The sequence below is a fragment of the Lipotes vexillifer genome, unplaced genomic scaffold (assembly GCF_000442215.2).
Source record: "Lipotes vexillifer unplaced genomic scaffold, Lipotes_vexillifer_v1.1 scaffold228, whole genome shotgun sequence".
Classification (NCBI taxonomy): Eukaryota; Metazoa; Chordata; class Mammalia; order Artiodactyla; family Lipotidae; genus Lipotes; species Lipotes vexillifer.
The window spans coordinates 446,008-470,313 of record NW_006795410.1 but is presented as its reverse complement, the minus strand read 5'-3'; the positions used below and the strand labels follow the sequence as shown (position 1 = coordinate 470,313).

Here is a 24,306-nt window from a genome sequence, read left to right as displayed (position 1 = left end):
TTCATAATTTATGGGAAAACTCATTTTTTACCTAAGCAGAAGTGAAACAGAACAATTACTCTCTGTAATAAAATAAAGTATCTACTCTTTTAGCCAAACTGTTATTTTAGGAGTATCTTGACAGCTGAGAAAGAATCACTTCACTACTGCTGTGAATTAACATAATACTGACCAGCTACATAAATGATGACCCCAACTAGGAGACAATGGTTTAGTGTTAATACCTATGTTCCCACAGAAAACTGCAGGAGTGAAGCCTGCCTTTAAGCCCAAAAGAGACAAGAAAGATTTTGTTTTCAACATGGATTTGTCAAGTTATGACTGTTTTGTTTCTTATTTTTACTTCTTTCTAAAAAGTTAACAAATATTAGTAGTTTTACTTTAGGGAAGTGTGTTGCAAGAATTAGAACAGAGCTGTCACTATGTTTTCACAGAGCTGACAGGAAAAAATATTTATTGTGATCACTTGTGATATCTTTAAACCTGGGAAAGAAAAAAAAAAAAAAGAAGACAGGGGTGGAGGAATCTGTTTGAATCCTTTAAAACCCAGTTCAGTTAAGGATTGAAACTTTTATGTTTCTTGAGACCAAGTTATTTGGCAAATATAATTAACTTCCTTATAGCCAATACATACATATATATACACCCACACATATGTTTGCATATATATGTGCAAACATTTGTGTGCTTCCATGTTTGTCTTTCAAAATAAAATGATTTTTGTTTAAATAGACAAAATACCATGTAGTACACACATTACATTAATATATGTATAAATAATAGTACTTTAGAGTTTATAAGTCTTCAGAAATATTACGTTGTTTAATCTTCTCAACATCCATGTGAAGGATTTATTTTTAGAATCTCCATTTTAGAGATGAGAAAAAGGCTTAGAGTGATTCCAGTAGATAACTTCCTTAACATTACAATTTTTTCTAAGGAATGGATGAAACATGAATCAAGGTCTAATGACTCCAAAAACCATGACTTTAAGTCTCTAATATGCTTGCAATACAGGTAAGTGGCTTTGAAAAAAAAACATGGATTCATAAATGAATAAGATATACCATTTCAATCATTATAAATCTGACAGATGTTTTGGATAATTTCAGATTTGTAGAAAATCTATAAATTATTCTTAAAAGATTAATTTATTAAAGTTTAAGTAAAATGAAAGCTAAAACAACCACTTCTGAAATGATTTGCTGTGATTATTATATGACAGACAAAAATCATATTGCACGCAAAGAAGGACAATTTAAGAATATCCCTTATGTGTTGGGAAAGGACCACTGCAAAGAACATAAGGCTGCCTTGTAAATATGAGCTGGACTGCAATATGGTTTCTGTGGAACTCAACTTAGTCTAACTCAAAGGCACATAAATGAAGATCACGTGTTCAGCGATATATCGTCTCCCAACAACAACACAACTGAAGAGAAATTCCAACAGTACTTTACAGGCATATGCTCAGAAGGTCATTGTTTTCTCTTACCAATCCCCCCCAACTCCAAAAAAGTAGCATATGTGCCATTCTCCATAACTTTACAAAAGCAGTTAAATAGAGATTTGTAAAAATTTTAGGTGTCCCTGAAAATCCACGGAATTCTTAACATAGTCTAGAGAGATGAAACAGTATGTCAGCACTCTGGTCAAAACCACCAGGCTTGAGTCCCAATTCAAGTTAGTATAAGGTTTTAATAGAGGAATGCTAAAATTAGTACTTTAGTGTACTTAATTTACTTACCACCCTAATGTTTTATGCCAGACCACATTTCTAAGATTTTAATTAAAGCTGACGAGTAACTCTTTACCTTCTGACCTCTAGTACAGAAAAATACGGCAATAATTTTTCTTTTTAAATGATGTACCACATTTGATTAGAAAAACCAGCATAAGGAAAATGGCTATCAACAAAGAGCTGAGCATTTTACATATGGAAGAACAACACGCCAAGCAATAAGTAGAGAATCAACCTGCTTACTGATTGTGTTATAGAGCTGAGCTCTACTGATTAGGATAGATTTAGAACACTGTGACTGCAAGACTCAAACTATAATAATCCTATCAACTACATATATGTATCTTTCATTCTACTCATCAAAGCAAACACCTACTTACCTTTTACAATGAAATTATAGAAAAGCAATTGACAATTAATTTTCAAGGGACTTGGGGATTACTGACCTTAAAATCTTTACTCTCTAGAAGCTGCTTTTAGATTTTATTTAGCTGGTATCCTAAGTATAGTCTCCAAGCTGAACTACAATAAATACTGACACTAAAAACTATAGGAAATGTCTTTCCTTTGACAGATCTTTAAAAAGGACTGAACAATATTTGTCAATACTCGTTTCCCAACACACTTTTAAGATAAAGAATCACCACCACCACAAGTGCCACCACCACACCATCACCACCACCACCACATTGCAAAAGCAAGCACTAGAGAAGGGATCTCTCTATCTCAGAAATTTTTCTATATGGTAATCAAATAGCAAAGAAAGCATCAAAAGCAAAAAATAAACAGAGAATCTTAAAATTCAATTCTGTCATCAGCAGGTTAACCCATTGGCCTAGGTTTAAAAGATAAGAAGCATGGAAAAAAAGCTTTGGTATCCAGTAACTGATAAATGCTGTACCTCCTTTATTATTTGTGCCGCTTTGCTGCTTCAAACAGTACTGTCCAGATTTCCTTGAGAAAGATCAAGCCCAGAGACTCATATGCCACTTTTCCACACCCCAGTTTATGTGCTTAGAATGTAATACAACATTCCAAGTAGCAATAGTGCAAAAGAATGCATGCCAAATTTTGCTAAACTATATTCAAGTTTTAACAGCCATAAAAATGGCTCTGGTCATCCAACTAAAGAACAGATGAATTTATTAGATAAGATAAAATTCCACCACAAATCTAAAGGGGCCCTAGGGTCACTTTACAGACAAATTTAAAGGGGTGTCTTGCAACTGAGTCTAAGGATAGAGTAGGTCATGATGCAAAAACTTACCTCCATCTTCATAATAGTAACTATCACCATAAGCATTGGCTCCAGGGGACTCTGAAAAGTGTTTTTTTCGCTTTTTCTCTTCCTGTAACTCTTTTTCTTGCAAGAGTCGAGCTATGTCCTGCAAATACAAAGAGAAGGGAAATAAACATTACCAGAGAATGAACAAACTCCATACAGTGACCCTACAGGTCAATGGTTTGACATTCCACTGCCAGGCTTTTGTGGCTCTGCCTCCAGCTAGGCTCTCTAGACTTCCTGATATTAAGCTCATTGTGTCCAGATGCCACAGATGACTGCTCAACAGGAAGGGCACAGGATCCAGATGAGAGGGAAAGGTTTTTTAATTGAATTTAAATCTAAATTAACTTGAAGACGTTCAAATGTAATGTTCCTAAAGGTGGTTATAGAACAGAATTTTTAAAATACATATTTATGGGCCCTTTTTCCAAGATGATGATTCACTAAGTCTGAATGAGGAAGAGTACCATAATCTATAAACTTTTATAAACTGTATTTACAATGTAATTTGAAAACTTTAAAAAAAATTTTTCAGTTGATTCTGATTTAGCTTTGCATTAGAGGACCGCCGTATTAACTATCAATAAAAAAGAGAAAACAGTCTTCCTCCTGTCTCCCCTCTGCTCTGTCTCCAGGCAAGTTTTTAGCAGTTACTGAGTGATGAGTAATAACATTCTGACTGCGTCCCCTAAACGATTACCGTCCCCCATGAAAACAAAGGTATATACAAATAACTGCAATACAACGAAATTATAAATGTCTCAAAAAAGAGGGTAAAATGTCTATGGGAGCACAAAAGAGGGAATATTATTTCTACTCAAACGGATTAGTTCAAGCCTTTGCATTAATGTTAGGTTTTGAACAAAGAACTGGATTCCAACAGGTAAGGGAAGAACAGAGAACAGCATCAGCAAAGTTATAAATATTTTAATGGGCATCAATCTAGGGAACAACCAATAGTCCAATGAGAACACTGGATGTGGGGTGTGACCGAAAAAGGCGAGGCTAAAAAACCAGGCAGAAGCTGGATCACAGGCGCCCCTTACAGACAATCTTAAGAAGTCTGGCATCTGTAATGTAAGGGATGAAGGGTTCCTAAAGGTTTTGAGCTAGAAAGTGACAGTGTTCTGAATTTGAAGATTATTTCTATGAAAGGCCCAATAAAATAGCACATTAACTTTATTCATGTACACTTTGTTGGAAAAAAGATCCCTAGCCATCATCAGATTCTTAAAGATCTTACAAATATGGCAACAATACTCACTGATGCAAATGGTAATAAGAGCCATAGGTAGTTTGAGGGGCTAACTTCTTTATATTTACAATGAGGAATATAAGATGTGCTCAGATGTAAATGGTGCATATTTTGAGGCAAGACTTAATCACTATTCTTCTTTTTGCAATTTTCTGAATAAGTCAATGTGAAGAATATACTAAGACTGCAAGGCAAATAAAATTCATCTGAATGACTCAATTTCTCTTATATCAGTGTAGCAGTAAGTTGGATACTGAGGCTAGGTAAATTAGCAAACGTTATCCATATACTTGGCTTTTAATGTTCAAAAAATAGCCTTACAAATCTGACTTTATGTTAAGTACATGCCTAAATTCAAACTTATAAATATACTATTAACATATATCCTTTAACTGATTTCTATGCTGGAAACTTCTCATACGTCTGTAAAACATACACATATATATTTGATAAGTAATCCATGTAAAAGCACTCACAAAATACTGCAGCTCAGAATGAAAGGTAAAGAACACAATTCCACTTAAAACACGAGTATAATTTTCATGCAAAGAAATCTGAATTTCTAATACTCTGATGGAAAAATATCCCCTAAACCTAAAGAATATGATGACTTCCTTTTTCTCTTCCAGTTCAAGTCAGAGATGCGTTAGAGACACGGGGAGAGAAACATTAACTACGAAAATGGATTTCTTTGGGCCTGAATTCTTTATCTGTAAAATAGAGTCTGAACTACTCAACCTTAAAGTCAAATGTCTTGACACCCTAATGCACCACTGTAATAAATCTGGGAGTGTTACCAGGTGCCATCCCCTGTGCCAGGTTCATTCTATTTGATGTCTTGCAAAGCAATATATCAGTCAGTTAGGAAAAGAGAGAGGTGTGACAAGATAATTTATTCTCCCCAAAGTAATACCTGTTACAGAATTTCCCAAATCCCTATTTATTTTACTGCACAAGTAGGAAGAAAATGTAAACACTTCCCTGAGTTGTCATGTTTACTCAGCACCCAACACTCATTTTCCTAAGTGGTTTGTTTTACTGAAAACAAAAAGTTTCCCTTGATATAACTGAATAAAAATATAAAGGAAAATTACCAGGTCCAACTGCCAGTAGAAATTATTAAACTGTACTCCAGGGACTTTATAATTGCTTTGCTGCTATTGAATTTAGTCCTAATTAATACATAGTAATAAGCCTTCTCAATGTGAAGAGCCAAAGTTGAACCAAAGAGAAACAAAGGTGATGCCTCTTTTGTACAATGTATTAGCTAGTCAAAAGGAGGGCTTTTAACCAAGTAGAATAATAATAATCATAATGTGTCATGCCCCTTAGCACCCAAACCTTTTGCTCTTTTAACCTCTCAGCTCTTTTCTGAGTAAGCTTCCTCTGTCTGAGAAGAACAGCTAGCTAGACTTGAGGAGTGAAAGGAAAATTGCTGCTATATTATAAACCGTGGTTTAGCCCAAGTCAGTTTTCTTCCCTGCTCTCCAACATTACTGCACAATGGGTTTAGTTAGGTGATTTCAATATAAAAAATTTCCCCTGAAACAAGCTAAAGATGGCAATTATTAGTCACAATGCTTGGATGCAGCTTAGTCACCCTTGACATAAACAACCTCCTTAGTCTTCAGTTTCCTTCCTGTTAAAGGTTAGTCTAGAACAGCATTTCTCAAGCTCTGTTTCTGAGAACACTGGTATCAAAAGTTTCTCCAAATAAACCAGAAAGCATTCAATAGAAAACATGTATTATATCTAACTCTTTAAACACATTAGCTCATTTTAACACTTTGATAAAAGAAAAGTAACCTGTTATCTTCCTGTAACCCAGGAATTTCCAAATTTATTTTGTGACAGATGCCTTTTTGTTACATAAAAAAAATATAAACCTTATGAAACTAGTGTTCAATAAAACATAACTTGGGGAAAAAAAATCTAAAAGAACTCATAAGCCCTTTTGAAGTCACATTCAATTATTTTTTAATTAATCAGGTAGACTTACTTTGGGTTAATATGTAGAAACACCTCTGTTGCATACAAGACTTTCTAGTAAATACACTTATTGAAACAACACTCAACTCTGGAAAACTGGAAGCTGTGAGCATAAGTAAGGGCACAGGTAAGGATCCCTGGAACGCTAGAGGAAAGTTATTTTAAGAAAAAAAATAGATTTACTGATTCCCTTCAATGGGTCAAACATTCTGCTAGAGACCTCCTATAGGAAAACAAGATATACGGTCAATATTGTTAATGTTCTTATCTATTAAGTGCTAGAAGAAAAGTGATTAACCTAATGTAAGACACGCAAAGATGAGTGCTCTAAGAGAAGCATTCATACAATCAAGGTGCAGTGGAACCCAGAGGAACCCCATGCATCTTTCTCAAGTAGAAGACAAATTACTGAACTGTGGTGCTGGATTCCTTAGGGTATTTTTATGGTTTATATGATTTTATATCAGGGTTACTTCCCCCTTAAAGTTTTCACCTCTATCACACAATAGTACTGGGATTCAAAATGAGAAAATCTTGGGTATAAAGAAAAGCTAAAGGAGATCTGAAAATGTGATTGTCAAATGACTGTCAGAAGAACAAAAAGAAGGAAGCCATTTCATTAGATTGCTAAATTTCTTTTATTAACTAGCAATTAATATATTAACATCTAACTCAGTAGGGAACTCAAAGCAGGAATAATCCCAAGAGGGTTACTCTATAAGACCAGAAAAAGAGGGTAACACCAATTCCCTTGCTATAAAAACATCAGTATAACTAAGATAAAAAGAGAGAATTTTCTCAACCAGAAGAAACCCACTCACTCCCCCTGTCTGGCTATATATGTATAAACCTATTTCTAAAGTGCCAAAACACAGGAAAAAATTTCAGTTGCTAAAATTACTATTATCTGAGCTATTCTCTAGATATTACCAACTTATATAAATATTTTTTTAGAACACAAATTACTAATGACCTTAAGAATGCTATGAAAAAGTACCATGGCTCACACTAGATTAATTTTTAATGTAAATTGGTTACTAAGTTTTTCCCTGAACAGTTCACATTATAAATGGCTCCAAATTGTTGGACTAGTGCCACAGACTTTTCATAACATGGTTGGCCATGCTACTGTTTATTTACACACACACACACAAAAAGTTTTTCGCTAAAATAGTTTCACATTCACATATATTTGGACCTAGGTTCAAAGACACACATATGTATACATTCACACACAAGTAGTTAAGAGTTTTATTTAAGAATAACTGAGTTAAATCAACTAAACACACGTTTCTTGGCTTCATTAAACAACAATGACAAATGCTAAAGCTGTGACCAAAGAGAAAGAGCCCAATAAAATTAATCCCCCCATATTAATCACAAACTCATACAGTCCAGTATTACCAAAGGCTACAAGCCCCTTCAACAGGGCAATGAGAGGAAGGAAGGAAGGAAGGAAGAGGGAAAGAAAGAAATAACATTTTTTTGGTCAGGAAAACGAGGTAAATATGGTATACTGGTTAAGATCTTGGAATCTGGAGCAAAATACCTGGCCGCGGCATGTGGGATCTTCCCGGACCGGGGCACGAACCCGCGTCCCCTGCATCGGCAGGCGGACTCCCAACCACTGCACCACCAGGGAAGCCCACAAAGGATCTTTTTTAAATTTTTCTACATCTGTCTCCCCAATGGAAATGCTACCTTCCTTACAACTGTGCTCTGTTAAAAAACACAATAAAATTATACCATAACAAAGCTAGACATGCTAATTCAACCACACAAAGTCGTATAACTCTACTCAGGAACAATGTTGTTCAGAAAAAAAATCTGTCCCAAGAGGAAAGGGGCCTTGGATTCTACATCTGTTTTGGGGGACTAGGAACTACCCAAGAGAGTTGACCCCAAAAATCTCTAAAAGAGATTTGGGTGAAAATCCAGAGAGGAATTTTCCACAGCCCTGCCGTTCAGTAAGAACTCATTAGCTAAGCAGACTCTACAAGGAAGCAGAAGAGCATGGGGGCGGTGAGGAGGGGGGCAGAATTCGGACAGCTGATGAGTAACAGGCAATGCAAAGTTGGCCAGAAAAATTAGCACAATTGTCTTAGTCTCCCCTATTAGGCACCCTGGACTAAAATAAATAAGGATTATCATACATCCTTCAACATCAAACTTTACTAATGCAGATTTTGTTTATTTACTATTACAACATACTAGTCAGCTGGGAGTCACATTTCTCTACAACAGAAGAACATCTTGGCGGGACAGCCATCTAATCTAAGGCATCAGTGAAAAGTCAAAAAAGTCTGAAAGCAGTTTTTTAAAGGCTAGTCTCACTAAACGCCCACAACTGGATTTCTCATCTCTCACTGCACTGCACTGGGAAAAGGGGAACATTTCAGTAGGTCAAACAATAGTGGAAGGCAGTGTAGTAGGAGGGCAGCAAAGCATAAACTCCTGAAGATCCCTCAGATCAGACCACACTAGAACACACCTAAGCCTGCGTATTGTTTCCCCTTTCTAATTTCACGCTTATCTCCCTATAAGAGAAATCAGAGTTGTTGTAAGGGGCAGAATGGTGGGGAAGACACCTGGCAAGAAAGCAAAAAGGAAAGAGCAACTATTAATTTACTATGTGGCAGAGACTTTATATACTTAATTTCATTTAAACTTCACAACAGCCCTTTGGGGTAAGTGTGGAGTTACCATGGAGTTCTTCAATTTGGAACCTGAGGTTCTACATGGTTAAGTGAGATGCTGAAAGTCTCAGCTAAAAGTTAAATGGATAAGATTCAAACCCAGGGTAGTCTAACTCCAAAGACTCTGTGTTCTATGTTGTGTCACAGTACATCCAGGTCAGAGGCAGTCAGTCAGGAGACTGAACTGTACAGACATTTCTCTGGCATCTTATTGTAGCTTGGGACCAGTCATTTACTTCTTCAAGACTTAATTTCTTCATCTGAAAAATGCAGTTATTCACTACACTACACACTTTATATAGTGTAACAATGAGATTATTGTGATTGCTATTTAGATTCCACATGCGTAAAATAAAGTATTTTGGTTTCCCGAATACTGTTTTTCCCCGAATGGGGTGGGGGTGGGGGAATTACAGGACACCAGTAGCATTTATAAGAAGCCAACTTCATTACTCTGTGATATTTAAAATAGAAGCTTTTCTGTCTACAAAGCATAATCACTTCTTTCAGTTGCCAGTTTCATCTCCAAGGCAGTCTTGACTATAGAGATGCAACACATCCTGTAGTAAGAAAGAGCTCCTGTGTTGCTAACAGGAAGGATGAAAAGGAATCCTTAATTCCTACTTACAACTCTGATCATCACATAATCATGGTTTGTTTCTTAAAGAAATAGCTAAATACACTCACACCAGGCATCTCACACTCACCTGGCACTGAACAAGGAGTTCCAGAGGAACAAGGATGGCTCAGTGGAGGAACAGAAGATGCAGGCTGGTTCACTGATAACCCTGATTATATCTATTTAATAGGGTGATCGTATGTGCCAGTTTGCCCAGGAGAGTCCCAGTTTATGTACTTATTAATAGCACCCCCTTTAACCCTGAAAAGTATTTCTGAGTGTGCAAAATACCATATGGTCATCCTACTATTAAAAATAATAAATCATTTTTTCCTTATTATAAATCAAGACAATGGCCAAGAACAGCACAATAGGTGTAAAAAAAGCAGACAGAGAATCAATGCAAATTGAAAAGGAACCATTTGAAATGCTGAAAACATAACACAAAAGCGAGTGATCATTAAGCGCAAATTCAAGTCTTCTCACAAACCATATACTACTGCTAATTTTAGCCATTTTCAGCTTTAAAAACAACACAGTTTAAAAATATATACAGAGTCAAACAGATCATTGTTTTGAGGCAGCGTATCACAGGAGAGTGACCATTAACGAAAAAGAATGAGAGCAATGAACTCCTGTTCAGGCTACACTCAAGGTCTGCTCTCCCTAAAGTTGTGGGAATAACCCGCAGACAAAAATTCATTTATACCAAGAACTTCAGAACGTGGTCTTATTCGGAAATAGGATCTTTGCAGATATAATTAAGAGGAGATCACACTGGATTAGGGTGGGTCCTCAATCCAATGACTGGTGTCCTTATAAGAAAACAAAAGGACAAAAAGATACAGGGAAGAAGGCCATGTGACAATAAAGGTAGAGACTGACATGATGCAACTACAAGCCAAGGAATGCCAGACAGCCAAGAGCCACCAGAAGCTAGGAGGAGGCAAAGAAGGATCTTTCCTAATAGGTAGCATGGCCCTGCGAACATCTTCATTTAGATTTGCAGCCTTCGGAACTGTGAGACATAAAGTTCTATTGTTGTTTTTTGTTTTGTTTTGTTTTGTTTTGTTTTTTTGGCGGTACGCGGGCCTCTCACTGTCGTGGCCTCTCCCGCTGCGGAGCACAGGCTCCGGACGCGCAGGCTCAGCGGCCGTGGCTCACGGGCCCAGCCGCTCTGCGGCATGTGGGATCTTCCCAGACCGGGCACGAACCCGTGTCCCCTGCATCGGCAGGCGGACTCTCAACCACTGCGCCACCAGGGAAGCCCAAGTTCTACTGTTTTAAGCCACGTTTGTGGTAATTTGTTACAGTAGCCCTACGGAAACGAATTCACAATTTATGTCGAATTATCCATTATCATCTTTTAAGATTTCACTACTTAAACAACCGGTCAAAGGGCAATAAACAGTGGTTCATGGAGGGTGACACTTGGACTATGCACCCCAAAAGGGGAGAGTTCTTCTGCCCATCCAGCAACCCTACACTGAGCCCGTGAATACAGAAAGTCACAGCTCTGGAGCTGAGCAGCCCCGCTCTGCGGGGCGGACGGGGATCAACTAAGTTGTACCTCATCTTTCTTCTCCTGAATGCGTCGTCTCTCGGCCTCAATAGCCAGTTTCTCCTGAATCTCCTGAGCAATTTCACAGTCTTGTTGTTCACTAAAACACAAAGGTGAAAACAACATGAATAAAGAACATAAGGAATGATTTTTCCTAAACACAATTTCCTGAACACTCACTATGAGCCAGTGCATATTTTTATCTCACTTAATCTTCACAATAATGATGCAAAGAGGTTGATATTGTCATATCCTACAGATGAAAAAACTTGAGGGCCCAGAGCAGTGGAATCATTTCCCTAAGATTGCAGAGAAAATAAGTGGTAGAATCAGAATGTGATACCCAGACACTACAACGGAAAGCTCCAGGCTTTTTCTATACTACCATATCACCTCACCCTACTGGGGTCGCTTTACAGAGACAGGCATGTTCCCTCAAAGGAGATGTACACTATGAGAATAAGGTCCACAAATAACCAAATACGTACAGAGTATGCAGAAAAAAACTGGGAGTGAGTTCACTAAAATGTCAATAATACTGTGGCCACCTAGAGGTGGTGGTATAGACTTTAAAGTGATTTTTATAAATTTTTTAATTAGAGGCATTTTTTTTCAGTTTCAGTAAAACTTTTAAAAAGGGGAGGGAAAACCCCAGTGTATATTCCCTAGCTTTAGGTCCCAGGAGAAACCTCTGTGGCTGATGCCAGTTTTCTTAATACTCTGGCCACTAAAAAACCCAAATCTTGTAATACTGCTGCTACCACAGTTTTGTTTTGTTTTGGCATTTGTGCATTCAAAAAGATTCAAACAACACCTGCTATCATCCAGGCACCATGCTCAACACTGAGGATATGAAAATAAATAAATCTCCATCCTGCACTCAGAAGCCCATAGTACATTTTGGTGGGAGAAACAAGACAAATCATTTTGGTGGGAGAAATAGATCCTTTAAAACAGCACCTATGAAACAGTGGTTCCAACAGAAAATGGGGTTTGGATCTCAGAGATGGCTACAGGTACACAAGTCTTCTGGCTGCAGATTTCAAGAAAAGTCACTGGGCAAGCTTATAACTCTAGAGTGTGATAGTGCTGGGGAGCCAACCTTTACACAGCCTTCACAACCTTTAACTGCTAACTAGGAGAGAGATACAGGCACGTTTAGAGTTCACTATCTAAAAAGATGCTGGAATAAAATTACAATTGTGGTTTATATATGCAGTTCGTTTGCTACACAAATATTTCCTCTTATTCTCCCCCTTCCAGTTGAACTTAAAGTACTCAGTTAAGCTAGTCTTGGTTGTATATTCCATGTTTAATGGCAGTCTTTTATAACTGAAAAGTGTTGGGTGTTGGGGGCAATATCCTAACTTCTCTGAAGGAATCGAAATCCATACATTCTATTCTAACAAAACTGAGGGGATGAAGACTATTCTCATTTGTATAAAGAACTGGTCACTTTCAACATGTTGGGAAATAGGTGTAGGTGAAAGTAGATGTGTGCGCACATGGGGGTATGTATGTATGTGTATAACGCACATACAGGACAGAAAGGGAGGAAGGGAATACAAGACAGAGAACACAGGTCAGAAGCAGAAATGGCAAGCTGTTTTAGAATCAGTAGAAAAATCACTGGACAAGATGCCTGGAGACCTGATTTCCAGTCCTGCCACTGTGAACCAGTGAATCATGCACTCTTATGTCGTCTTATCAGCTATAAAAGTTTTTGGACTTAATGACTTCATATTACAGGTCTAACATTCAAGGATTCTGAACCATTCAAACCCCAGAATTGAAAATAAAAATCTACTCATTTTTTATTTCCATACCCTCTTTTCACTTACTTTTTTTTTTAAACTTACCAAAAAGTGTTTATTAATCTAGTTTTAAAAATATGGAATGTTTCACAAATTTGTGTGTTGCTTTGGCAAACGCTCAGAGTTTTTTTCCTCTGAGTTCCTTAAAGGCAATGGCTATGTTTTATTCATATCTGTGCTCTCTGGTGCCTTTCACGGTGGCAGAGTTATTAGCAAGAGTCAGTAAGAATGTTTATGTACAAAATAAGGAAGCTGAATAAAATCACGAATAAAGTCCTCTCTGAAAATAATAAAATAGAAAAACCCTTCCTCAAAGGCAGCAAAAATAATAGGCTATCCTGTTTATTTAAACATGACAACTAAAGTAAATAGAAGGGTCCCTTCACTTCCTCCTTTACCCCTTCCTCCTCAAAACAATTTTGTGGTTAAATCCACCATTAGAGATTTAGGTATAGGAGCCTCTCTCAAAGAAGAAATGTACTCTGTGAGCCTTTAAAACATTAAAAAGAATAAAAAGTCATTGTGCTGGAAGAGACCTTAGACATGATCTCTCCATTTAGGAGGAGACAGACAAATAACTCTGGTCAGACACTGAAGTTATGAAGAGAACTAAGGGTACGATTCAGAGTTTTCCAAAAGATTCTGCCTCTACTTAAAAAGCAAGGGGTTTGGGACTTCCCTGCGGTCCAGTGGTTAGGACATGGTGCTTTTACTGCTGGGGTACAGGTTTGATCCCTGGTCAGGGAACTAAGACCCTGCAAGCTGTGTGGCGCAGCCACACAAAAAGAAAAGCCAGGGGTTCTAGGAAAATAAGAGTAGCAAACACTGCTAGGAAACAATAAAGGAACCCAACAGACCTCATAAAGTTCTTTGATATCCAGTATTTCACTGGATTCCCCCCAAAAGCCCAGGAGGCAGAGGGGACAGAGATCATTTGCCCCCTGTACAGGTAAGGAAAACTGAGTCACAGAGGTGGACCAAATGACTCAAAGTCATCAGTGAAGAGTGTTGAGTCCACACCAGAAACCACATGTCCCAAAACCTAGTAATGTATTCCAACAACAAAGACAATTTTTTTAATTCAAAGAAAACTATGGGATAGTCACTGTAGGATTTGTAATCTAATAGTGAAAGGAATCAGAGGAACAGATGGAGAGTCCTCTTCCCTGCCCTGGTTGCTGACCCCACAGAGAAAACCAGTCCGGGCATGATGCCCTCCCAGTCCCCAAGTCCTCACAGGTCTTTGTAGCGCTTCTGCAGCTGAGCCTGAGCTTTCAGATCTTCCTCTTGAAGCTGCTTAGCCACCTGGAGATCATGCTGGACCAAACGGTTCCGCTGAACATTCGACGCCAAATGATGCTCAACTGGAGAGTAAAATTGGAGAGAGGAGTTATAATGCTTTGGCTTATTAATGATAAACCTGAGAATAAACTTAAGAAGAGCCTTTCCATTAAAAAGGGCTTCACATCCATCATTTCATCTTATGCTCTAAATACACAGCACAGGAGTTATTATTTTCATCTTTGCATTGCAGAAAAAGAGAATCAGAAAGGTTAAAGTAATTTGTATTGGGCACAAGATAAAATAGTGGCAGTGCCAGGACTTCTACTCAAATAATCTAAAACCAGGGCCAGTGTTCTTTCTGCTCTACAAGTTGCCACCTTATTTATAAAATACTATTTCAATACTGAATTTTTATAGTGACACACGAATTAATGATTCACAAATTACAAATTCATACTTACGTACTTCTGTATAACACATATAACTTAGATTTACTATTCATGAGTACATACATAAAAAATTCAGAAAAATCTACAATCTAGACACCGCCCTCGCCTGGGAAAAGATGTTCAGGCCTCCTATTCTAGGGGAAGGAACCCATACCTCTGCCAGCCTTCTACATACCCCCGATGCATGTATAACCACTATCTCCCTCCTATAGCACTAAGGCAAAGGAAATGGTTCAAGTCCCTCTTTTCCTCTGATACAGCCAAGAGTCTTCTCATCCCTACCAGCTATATGACTTCAAAACACCCAGAACTTCATTCTTCACTGAGGTGTCATTTGCCTAGACAGATCCCTCAGGATGGATGGGTGATACAGCCCGATGATTCTGTTTTCTCCCTGCCTCACTCTGAGAAATCTGCCTCAAGCTACCACTAAAAAAGAAAACTGAAGGAGCACGCATAGGGCTATTACTCACTCTCTTGTTCCTGCAGGCTGTGGGCCAGGGTGTGGTCCTCCAGGACAGCAAAATCTCGGCACACTGCAGAGGATGAGGGAGAAGGGCAGACAGGAAGGCTCATTAGTAGTACTTTAACATAAAAAGAAAAAGATCTTGTTCAGGACTTCAAAGACTCCAACCTAATATTTTAGGATGATCAACTTTATAACTCGCAATGCACAAAACAGTGACTAGTTAGTATAAAGTCTTCATTCACAAAAATCCACATAGTGCCTGCTCAGGGCCAAGAACAAGGTGTCACAAAATAATGGTTAGGTCCCTGGCCTATGGAAATTAATCACAGAATCAGAACGCAGAGGCCCAGAAATTCTAACCCACTTCTATAAAGAGAGGGCAAGGACTGCTGTAATAATAAGAGACAAGAATGTTTCACATATTGCAGCTGAGAAAAATCTGAGTTTTTGCATGGTCAGAGGAGTTAAGCCATCTGGGATTCAGAGGATCCTTTCCCAGAGACTTATGTGTATCCTGGTGCTCTTAAGGAAAAACGCACCTTTATTAGTCCCTTAGGCAGGAGCAGATCTCTACTTTAAGTGTAGTCACATTCTTCAATGGGTCCACACCCTCAGACACGAGTTAGAACTGGTTCTCTAGGTCTCTCTAAATATAGAGCTGCCTAAAGAGAGCCTGCAAACCAAAAGACAGTGGGAACCTTGGAGGGTACCAGGCATCTGCCCCTAACTTTGCCTCCATCTGGAGAGCCAGGCAAGAGCGTTTCCTGAACTACTTTCTTAGACACAAATAAGAAGAGATGGTCTTAAAGGTCCAATCCACCCCAAACTGTAATTTAAACTTCTGCTTCTTAAAACAAACATACATATGGAGGACTCATATCATGAAAAATGCTGTTTTGTTTGTTTTAAGGACGTGTAGTTTAGGTGATATATCCTTACTCTATTCCAAACATGTACCTCACACTAAAGAGGAAAGTTCCCAAAGCCTCAGACTATTGCAAAGTGTAGGACTCATGAAACTGTCCTCTAGGGCTTACCAGAGTTCACAGATTTCTTTCTGCAGCTCTGACTTTGTCTGTGAAGACATTTAATTAAAACAGAATGAAAAAACATTCCTTTGCCATTCTTAGCACTTATGTATGTTCACATACAAATTCACACAGCCCTGTCCCTCGCTGAGAGATAATGCAACAAAAGAGCAGGGAGAGCTTGGAGACGTCAAGATTACTCTGAAAAGGTTTTATGATGGAAAAATCATTTCTGCCCCCAAATCATATTAAACCGAATATGACCTACTTAGCCCTGGCTCAAATGCAACTACAAAACCGGCAATTTCAATAGAAAGTCCTGTTCTTTTACATCCAATATATTCTCAGCAAATTCTAACAACTTAAGGCCCAGGTCAAAGTTTCCCAATATTTCACAGAATGAAAGTGCTTTCAAGAAGAGCTGGTTAAACCTCTTATTTAACAGGTGAGGAAAATAAGGGCCAGAATGAAGAAAGGGCTTATGAAGGCTGTATACATAGTTTGTCGGTGGCAGGGCTGGGAGTCAGTTTCTCAGCAAGCAAGAGCTCTTTCTGCTCATGACAACCAGCCCTCCTGGACTCTGGGAAACCACAGTGGGAACAGACTGAAAGAAGATATTCTATGCTGACTGACATGCATTCTCTAAAACACTTAGCTGATTAACATTAATTAATTAAATGTCTAAGACAGGTATGGATTTAGTTCACAGAAAACAAATATTCAGAATGAATATTTTAAAAAGTTTAAAAGTCACTTCAATTTATGTTATTAGAGCAGAAAGGTATGCCAAAACAATATATTTTATATGCTTTTAATATTATGCTGAATAAAATAAAAATTATAAAATTACTACAGTTTTCCATGTGGATAACCATGTGAATAACTGCAATATTTTCATGGTTTTTACTTCAGTCAGCATGACATTAAAAATATAATGTTTATGGATACATATACCTGTAGTAAAAATATATGTTCTTAATATCTGGCACTGACATAGTGACCCCTAGAGACACAAGCAAAGGGGCAGGTGTGCCTTGACTATATATATGCTGTTCCACTGCTTTACAAACAAACTAGAGAAGACTGAAGGAAGTGAGGCAGAATATTAACATCTATTAAATTTAGGTGATAGGTTCCTGGGTTTCTATATTTTCTGTGCTTTTTATAATGTTTTACATATACTGCACTGAAATTCTACAGCTAAATATAAAACTTTTAAAATTCACATTTTTATTTCATCAGCAGCACATATAAACCATAAACATGATGACGCATTTGACATATCATAATAACCAAGGAATTTATGAATTTATGATTGCCTTAATAATGACTCTTCTTATTTCTTAATATCTGAAAAGCAAGGCTGAAGTATATTTAGTTATTGTGATTTGACCCTGAATCTTATTACAGTAGAGGCTGAATTGGTACCCACAAAGTGCAGGTAAGGCCTGCACTAGAAAAGAACCTAGAAGATCTTCCATGACTACAAAGATGTACACACACTCATACATGCACAGGGTTGTATTGTCAATACACAGATTTAGCCCTTCAAGGTTTACTAAAAACTTCCAAATATATCATCTCATTTATGCGGAAATATTACTTACTTAATCCATAATTTCCTATGCATCCACTCTAGTTGCTTTCAAAGTCAGCCTCTGTATTCTTTGCAATGCTAATCTAATGCAAGCGGGGAGAGTCACACATCCAGCCACCTTGCAAATCAGTAACCAGTTTGGGAATTACAGAAAACAATTCTCAGCCAGGACAAGTTCAAAGCCAGGAGCTTTGCTCCTCCTCTAATCCACTCTACTTTGAAGCACACGGCTATGAACAGTACTGAGAATAAACAGCATAAACTCATCTCACTACATTTCCAGGCAGGCACATTTAAGACGAACTACTGGACCCTGGGCTTTTATCCTGCCACTTCTCAAACTTTTTCCGTCCTATGTTCACTTTCATTCACCCTAATCTCAGGTTATCTTCTTGCCATTAAGCCAACCCCATCATTCTCCATTCCCATCCAGCCCTGCAATCTCTACAACTTCCACACAGTTAGTGCTGGATGTAGCATAAAGTAGGACTTCAGGAGATGCCCATTAATAGAAAAAATGAAGAAATACTGGTCAATAAAGTCAAAGAACAGCGTTCCATAGACAGGAGGAAAACAATGTTGTGAATAGAATTAAGCTCTGTCGTTAATGACAGCATCACAGAGACTTGTAAAATTTTTCAGACATTCAAATAAAAACTAGAAACCTCTCCCTTTCCCATGAAAAGAACAGAGCTTTAGTGATTTTAAAAATCCAGATATGTACATATATACAGTGGATTAGTTTATATTAAGCCAAGCAAGTCTCAGGAATGGGAAGTAGGATTTATATATCTCCTACCTATTTTCCTTGAAGAGAAAGATGATTCTCATTCATCTGTGGATCCCTCTAAATAAACAAATGGCATAGTACACACCTAGTAAACACAGTTATTCAACAAACATTTGCTGAATTCTATTATTAGGAGGAATAAGTCATTTACAAGCCATCAAGAAGGTGGAGTTGACAGAAAGGTAAATAAACATAATATAAAATTTAATAAAGGTTATAAAGACCTATAGAAAATTCCTTGAAGGCATAAAAGTGGAGCAGTTGTGCTTGTTATGAACTGGGGGTAGGTGTAAGGAGTGGGAGTGACTTGGCAGAGCTGTATCAGGAAACCTTAAAGTAGTTAACATACAAAACCAAACTCAAAGGAAGGTTAAAACTCCTAGGGCAGAACTGGTAAGCGTTCTTAGCAGAGGGACGAATTAACTCTATACAAACTAGAAGATGAGTGAAGAAGTCATTCCTGTTTTGTCATGTTTTTACCCACATCCCCAAACTTTCTGAAAATAAATTGCTATGAAAACTGAGCAAGCTTCCTGCCACATAAAAATGCCTGGACTGGGCTTCCCTGGTGGCTCAGTGGTTGAAAGTCCGCCTGCCGATGCAGGGGACACGGGTCCGTGCCCCGGTCCGGGAAGATTCCACATGCCACGGAGCGGCTGGGCCCGTGAGCCATGGCCGCTGAGCCTGCGCCTCCGGGAGCCTGTGCTCTGCAACGGGAGAGGCCACAGCAGTGAGAGGCCCGCGTACCGCAAAAAAAAAAAAAAAAAATGCCTGGATTACTAATACATTCACTAGAAACTATTTCTTTCAACTGTGTCTGTATTGCCTTTTATGTTCTGGTATAATTTTGTGAATTATTCTGTTTTAGTGTAAATGCTATTACTAGCAGATGGAATACATACTCACTGCTTTGAGAGCTGGGTTTATGCTTACTTTCCTTTGTTCTGTTCACATGGAAACACCCTCTATGAATGAGGAAGATGTTCCAGACACAGATTTTGTCTTGGAAAGTTTGGTAATGACAGGCAACTGTATTTGACATTGATATAACACTTTGTAGATTACAATGTACTTTCACACTTATTCCTCCTAACTGTCTGAGGGTCTGAAGATTTTTATCAATATCCTCATTTTGTTTATGAGGAAACTAGGCTCAGAGAAATAAACTGGCTTGACCAAGATAACCCAACAAATGAGCAAATGCCTGAGCTCTTCTGGCCTCCAATATTTCTGCTCAAAGAACTCCTAGAAGAAATGGGTCTATGTTTAAGTATGTCAGAAAAGAGTGATATTATTAAATACTAATTAAAATAAGACAAATATGCATTAGTTTCTTTGAAATTGAAGATGAAATAAAATTTAGGTAAGGGTGGTACAGGTGTTCAGAAGGTGGGTTCCAGGTCCTAAAACAGAGCAATAAAAATGGACATAGTTTACTTTGTCTCACTATCTCCCAAGCAGAAGTCTCTAGCTATCACGGTTAGCCTGTGTTCACTTCTGAAAAGCAAGGACAAAAAAATTTTGCACAGTATTTCATCGATGACCTGTAAGAAAAACCCTAGGTAGTAACTGCAGTGGGAAATTCCAAGGAAAATCTCCCTTTGGGATCTAACCACTTTCCCTCATCTCCATCTAAAATCAATGGCTTTTCTTCCCTTTGGTAAGAGAGTACTAATGAATTCAGACTAATGTGTCTCAGAGTTGTTAAAGACAATTTTAACTAAGAAATGATAACATAGGTAAAACCCCTAAGCCTTTGTCTGCTACCCTACAAGAGAAATGTCCCTCTAATCGATTAAAGAAGTCTCTTCCCTTTATTAAAAGCTTTAATAAAACTGCCTCAGTAGAAGAGAAATGGGATGCAGGTAAACTGTGAATAGACCTCATCCTAATGCCAAATCTTCCACATTCTCAGCCCCAGCGAAGTTTATATATAGGGACTAAGATAACATCAACATCACCACCACAAATACCAACACCAAAACCAGTCTCCAACCCCATCAGCACCACCATCAGTGGGAGCTTCTCAGAGATGCTCAGCTATGGAATGGAGACACTCTCCTAACCACCTGCCCCAATTATGAGCCCCAAAACAACAAACACAGCTTTGAGCCCCTGGTCACTCTGACAACTGAAATTTCCCACTTTCAGGGAGAAAGCTGAAAACAATTAGAATAATACCCAAGTAAGGTTTGAGCAATTAATTCATTAGGGATAAAGGGTAACTGAAAGGTAACCTTTGATCCTTCTCTGACTTTTAGTGTCTATAATTTCCATCTTGTTGAAATGAACAACATTGAACTACAGTATGACAGAGGAAACAGAGTGGCACCTAATTCTGGCTGATGCTAAAGAGGTAAACAACACAGGTGTTCCACACTCATTTACTTTGTTCCTACATAAAGTAGCCAATGGGAGGGCTACTTTTCTGATCAAGTCTCCAAATGCCCTGTTCTTTCCAATATACTATGGTTACTCCATCTGTCTGGGAGATAGAAGAGCCTTCTGAGCAGAGATCTATAAAATAATTAAATCAGATCCACCTTCCTGTACTTATTATCCTTAGTATATAATTATCCCCCCTTACTAAACTACCCACACAGTACACACAGATTTCTGCAATTCCTTTATGAAAGACAAAGACTTTCATTCCACATATTGTACAAATGATTGGGGCATCGAGTATCATTAACCACTGTTTCAATTGTTTGGGGATTTTTATGGTTATTGGTTTTGGTTTATGTTTTTCTTGGGTGGTTGGTGTGGGTGTGAAACACAGAGAGTGGGGGAGTCTTGCAAGTCTGAGGGAAGGTTAGTCACCATTACACAGATGATGGGCCTAAGAACCCTTTTCTATCTGCCAGCGGTTCCTCTCTCCTCTCATTCAAATGTTACTTCTCTATTAATCCAATCCTATAGGACACAGAACCAAAACCATCACAACTGATACTCTCACACACCCAGCAGATTTACTTAAGCCTTTTCCCCCCCCCAGTGATTTCATAATATGTAGTAAATATAACACTGGAGAACTAATCATATAAATACATGTACTCATTTGTTTCCCCATTATACATTCAAGATCCTGAAAGGTAGGAAAAATCTTATGGATCATTTTCTCTCCAATATTTATCTCAATGCCTGGGATGATGATTTTCAAATAAATCCTTGTGGAAAGGAGGGCTCCTGAGAAAAATGATGACTAGTATAAATGATGCACCATGAATTCTTGCATTTCCACATTCTCTAGCTTACCTAAACAAAGCTAAGAAGCTGCACATCTACCCACAATGCCTTAAATGACAGTAAAGGGTTTCTGTTCCCAACACCCCAAATTTCAGATGTATTATAATGGAAAGGATAATTACCTGATAGACTCCTAGAACACCTAGAAAAGTTGTACACTCAGGCAGGTGGTCAATTCTTGGTTCCTTTAGATGACAATTAAGTACATCACTCAAAATGGCTCTGAAAGTTAGAATAACATGCCAAGGATCACATAGTTAAATATGTGGCATTTCCAAGATTAGACCCCAGGGCTATGAAAAATGTCTGTATACATGAGGACATGTTTATTAAGCTAAACAGCCTGACAGGGTACATAGGATGTATGTGGCATTTTAAAGCAGAATGCACTGTGTGCTAAGGTGCTGGCATGAATTTTCAGAATCTGGAGCTAGTCCCCTGAGCTATTTGTTTGATAAAACTGTCTCATGTCCTCAGAAGTCCTCTATAGTTGCAGGCTGCCAAATAGTCCTGAAAATTAGAAAATGTTAATAAATTAAGTATAAGGTGAATGAAAAACAAGTCAAAGATGACAGAACCAAAAAAAAATGTAGGAGGAGAGAAAAGTCCTGAGAAATCTAGTAACAGAAAGACATTTTCAGGGTTAATTATCCTTCCATCAACATTACAAAATGATAGAAAGCTCCCCTTTTCATAAAAAGCTCCACAAAGACCAGAATAGTATAACGCAGGATTTTCTGCAAAGTTCTACCAAATATCTGATCTGCTAAAGTCACCACCTTGGTTAGAAGTCTAAAATGTCTTAGAGCATCAAGAGGCTTTAATCCAAAGTACCTCTGAAAATAATAAAGGCCCTGGATGACAGGTTGGGTTCCCAAGTTTGCTCAAATATTTCTAAATTTCAGTCACTGTTCATAAAAAGGTGCTGATTCATCACGTTCTTAAAATTATAGAAATTGACTATCAGAAAGGGTCTAAGTAGTTGTTAGGTCCAGCTTTATCCTGTCCAAATAATCATCTGGACTCCGCATAAATATTTAACCACAGGAAGCCCACTTCCTTTCAACACAGTTCCCTTTCGGGTAACTATAAAATGGTCTGTGGAAGGACAAAACCTGCCAATCTATAGATATCATCCCTGGTCCTAATTCCAGCCTCAGAGTGCACTCACATTCCCTACAGTGTATGTGGGTGTTTTGTACAAACCACTGGCACTCTTCAGTCTGTTGTTTTATACACACAATAGATGACCATCCACATGGCATCTTATATGGGCTATATGCACAGGTGAAGTCCTGAAGGTACTTGCCATGATATGGGCAGAGCCCAGGGCTGATTTCTGAGCCTTTCTATAGTGTACACTGACTATAGCTGAAATATTTGATTTTTCAAGTTAAATTTTATTTAGAAGATACTAGAAAAGATAAACATCAAAATCTTAACATTGATCAGGTACTGTGGGACTATAATGTAGCTTATTTTCCTTCTAAAACATTTCTATATTTTCCAATTTATCTACCATGAAATGGAATGTTATTATTTATAATCCCTTGCATAACATTTTATAATAAAAAATACATGTTTTTAATCTAAGCATCTAAACAGTGAAGCAGCAAATATTTGCTACAGGAAAAAATAAGTTGCAGTAGCAATGTATGGATTCAATTTAATTATACTGTTTCCTTAAGGTTGGAGAATAAGTTTTTTTTTTTTTTTTTTTTTTTAAGGAAAAATGTATGCTAACAAAAACAAAGTCTACGTAAGACCCCAAATTTGCATCTGATCTTCCTGAGAACCAAAGCAATCAGGGAAATATGAAAAGCTGTTCAGTTCTCATGACTGTAAAGGAGAAATAACACCAGTTCCTGACTGGAGAGAAATGTTTTACTAGTACCAAACACGAAAGCAAGTTCAGCCACCATGTTGGAACTTCAGTAGAAAACACTGAGTTATATAATGTACTACTCAATAGTTCAAGCATGAGTTTTAAACACGTGTCTACATACACACACCTTCAACAAAAGAACAAGACTGAGCTCAGTAAGGAGACATTTTAAAAAGCAAAACAACTGATTTAATCCCAACATTTAACTCTGATGCAATTTATCAAAATAGGTTCCTGAGCTTTTGTTTTCCCCTAATCCCCCCAATTCAAAGTTAAATGAAAGCCCCAGTAACCCAAACCACTTGTTTGGCAAGGAGATATAGCTAACCACAGACACACTAGATTGCAGGCAAGTGGGTTTTGAAAATGCTGAGATAATATAAGTCCTCAAATCAGAAGTACTACTTTAATATCACAGACCATCTGCATCATTATCAGAGACCACAGAGTAACTGGGGAACTTATTGGAAAAGTGAAAATGGCTGAGTCAGAAATTTCCATCGGACAGGGTAAAAGACTGAGGGTGAGAGGAATACTGAAAAAGGGAAGGGAGGTAGCAGGGTGGAAACAGCAGTTTTTACTCATCCTGGTAGAACTG

The 24,306-nt window shown here is 37.9% G+C and overlaps 1 protein-coding gene across 1 annotated transcript in view; it reads right to left on the bottom strand.

The window, feature by feature from the left end:
- CCDC50 (coiled-coil domain containing 50) overlaps nucleotides 1–24,306 on the bottom strand; it is a 60,071-nt gene that overhangs the window by 18,879 nt on the left and 16,886 nt on the right. The window contains exons 2-5 of the mRNA XM_007467804.1: nucleotides 15,167–15,229; nucleotides 14,198–14,324; nucleotides 11,156–11,246; nucleotides 3,009–3,126 (exon numbers count right to left, since the gene is read on the bottom strand). Of these exons, the coding sequence (XP_007467866.1) occupies nucleotides 3,009–3,126; nucleotides 11,156–11,246; nucleotides 14,198–14,324; nucleotides 15,167–15,229 (399 nt within the window). The remainder of the gene's footprint in view (nucleotides 1–3,008; nucleotides 3,127–11,155; nucleotides 11,247–14,197; nucleotides 14,325–15,166; nucleotides 15,230–24,306) is intronic.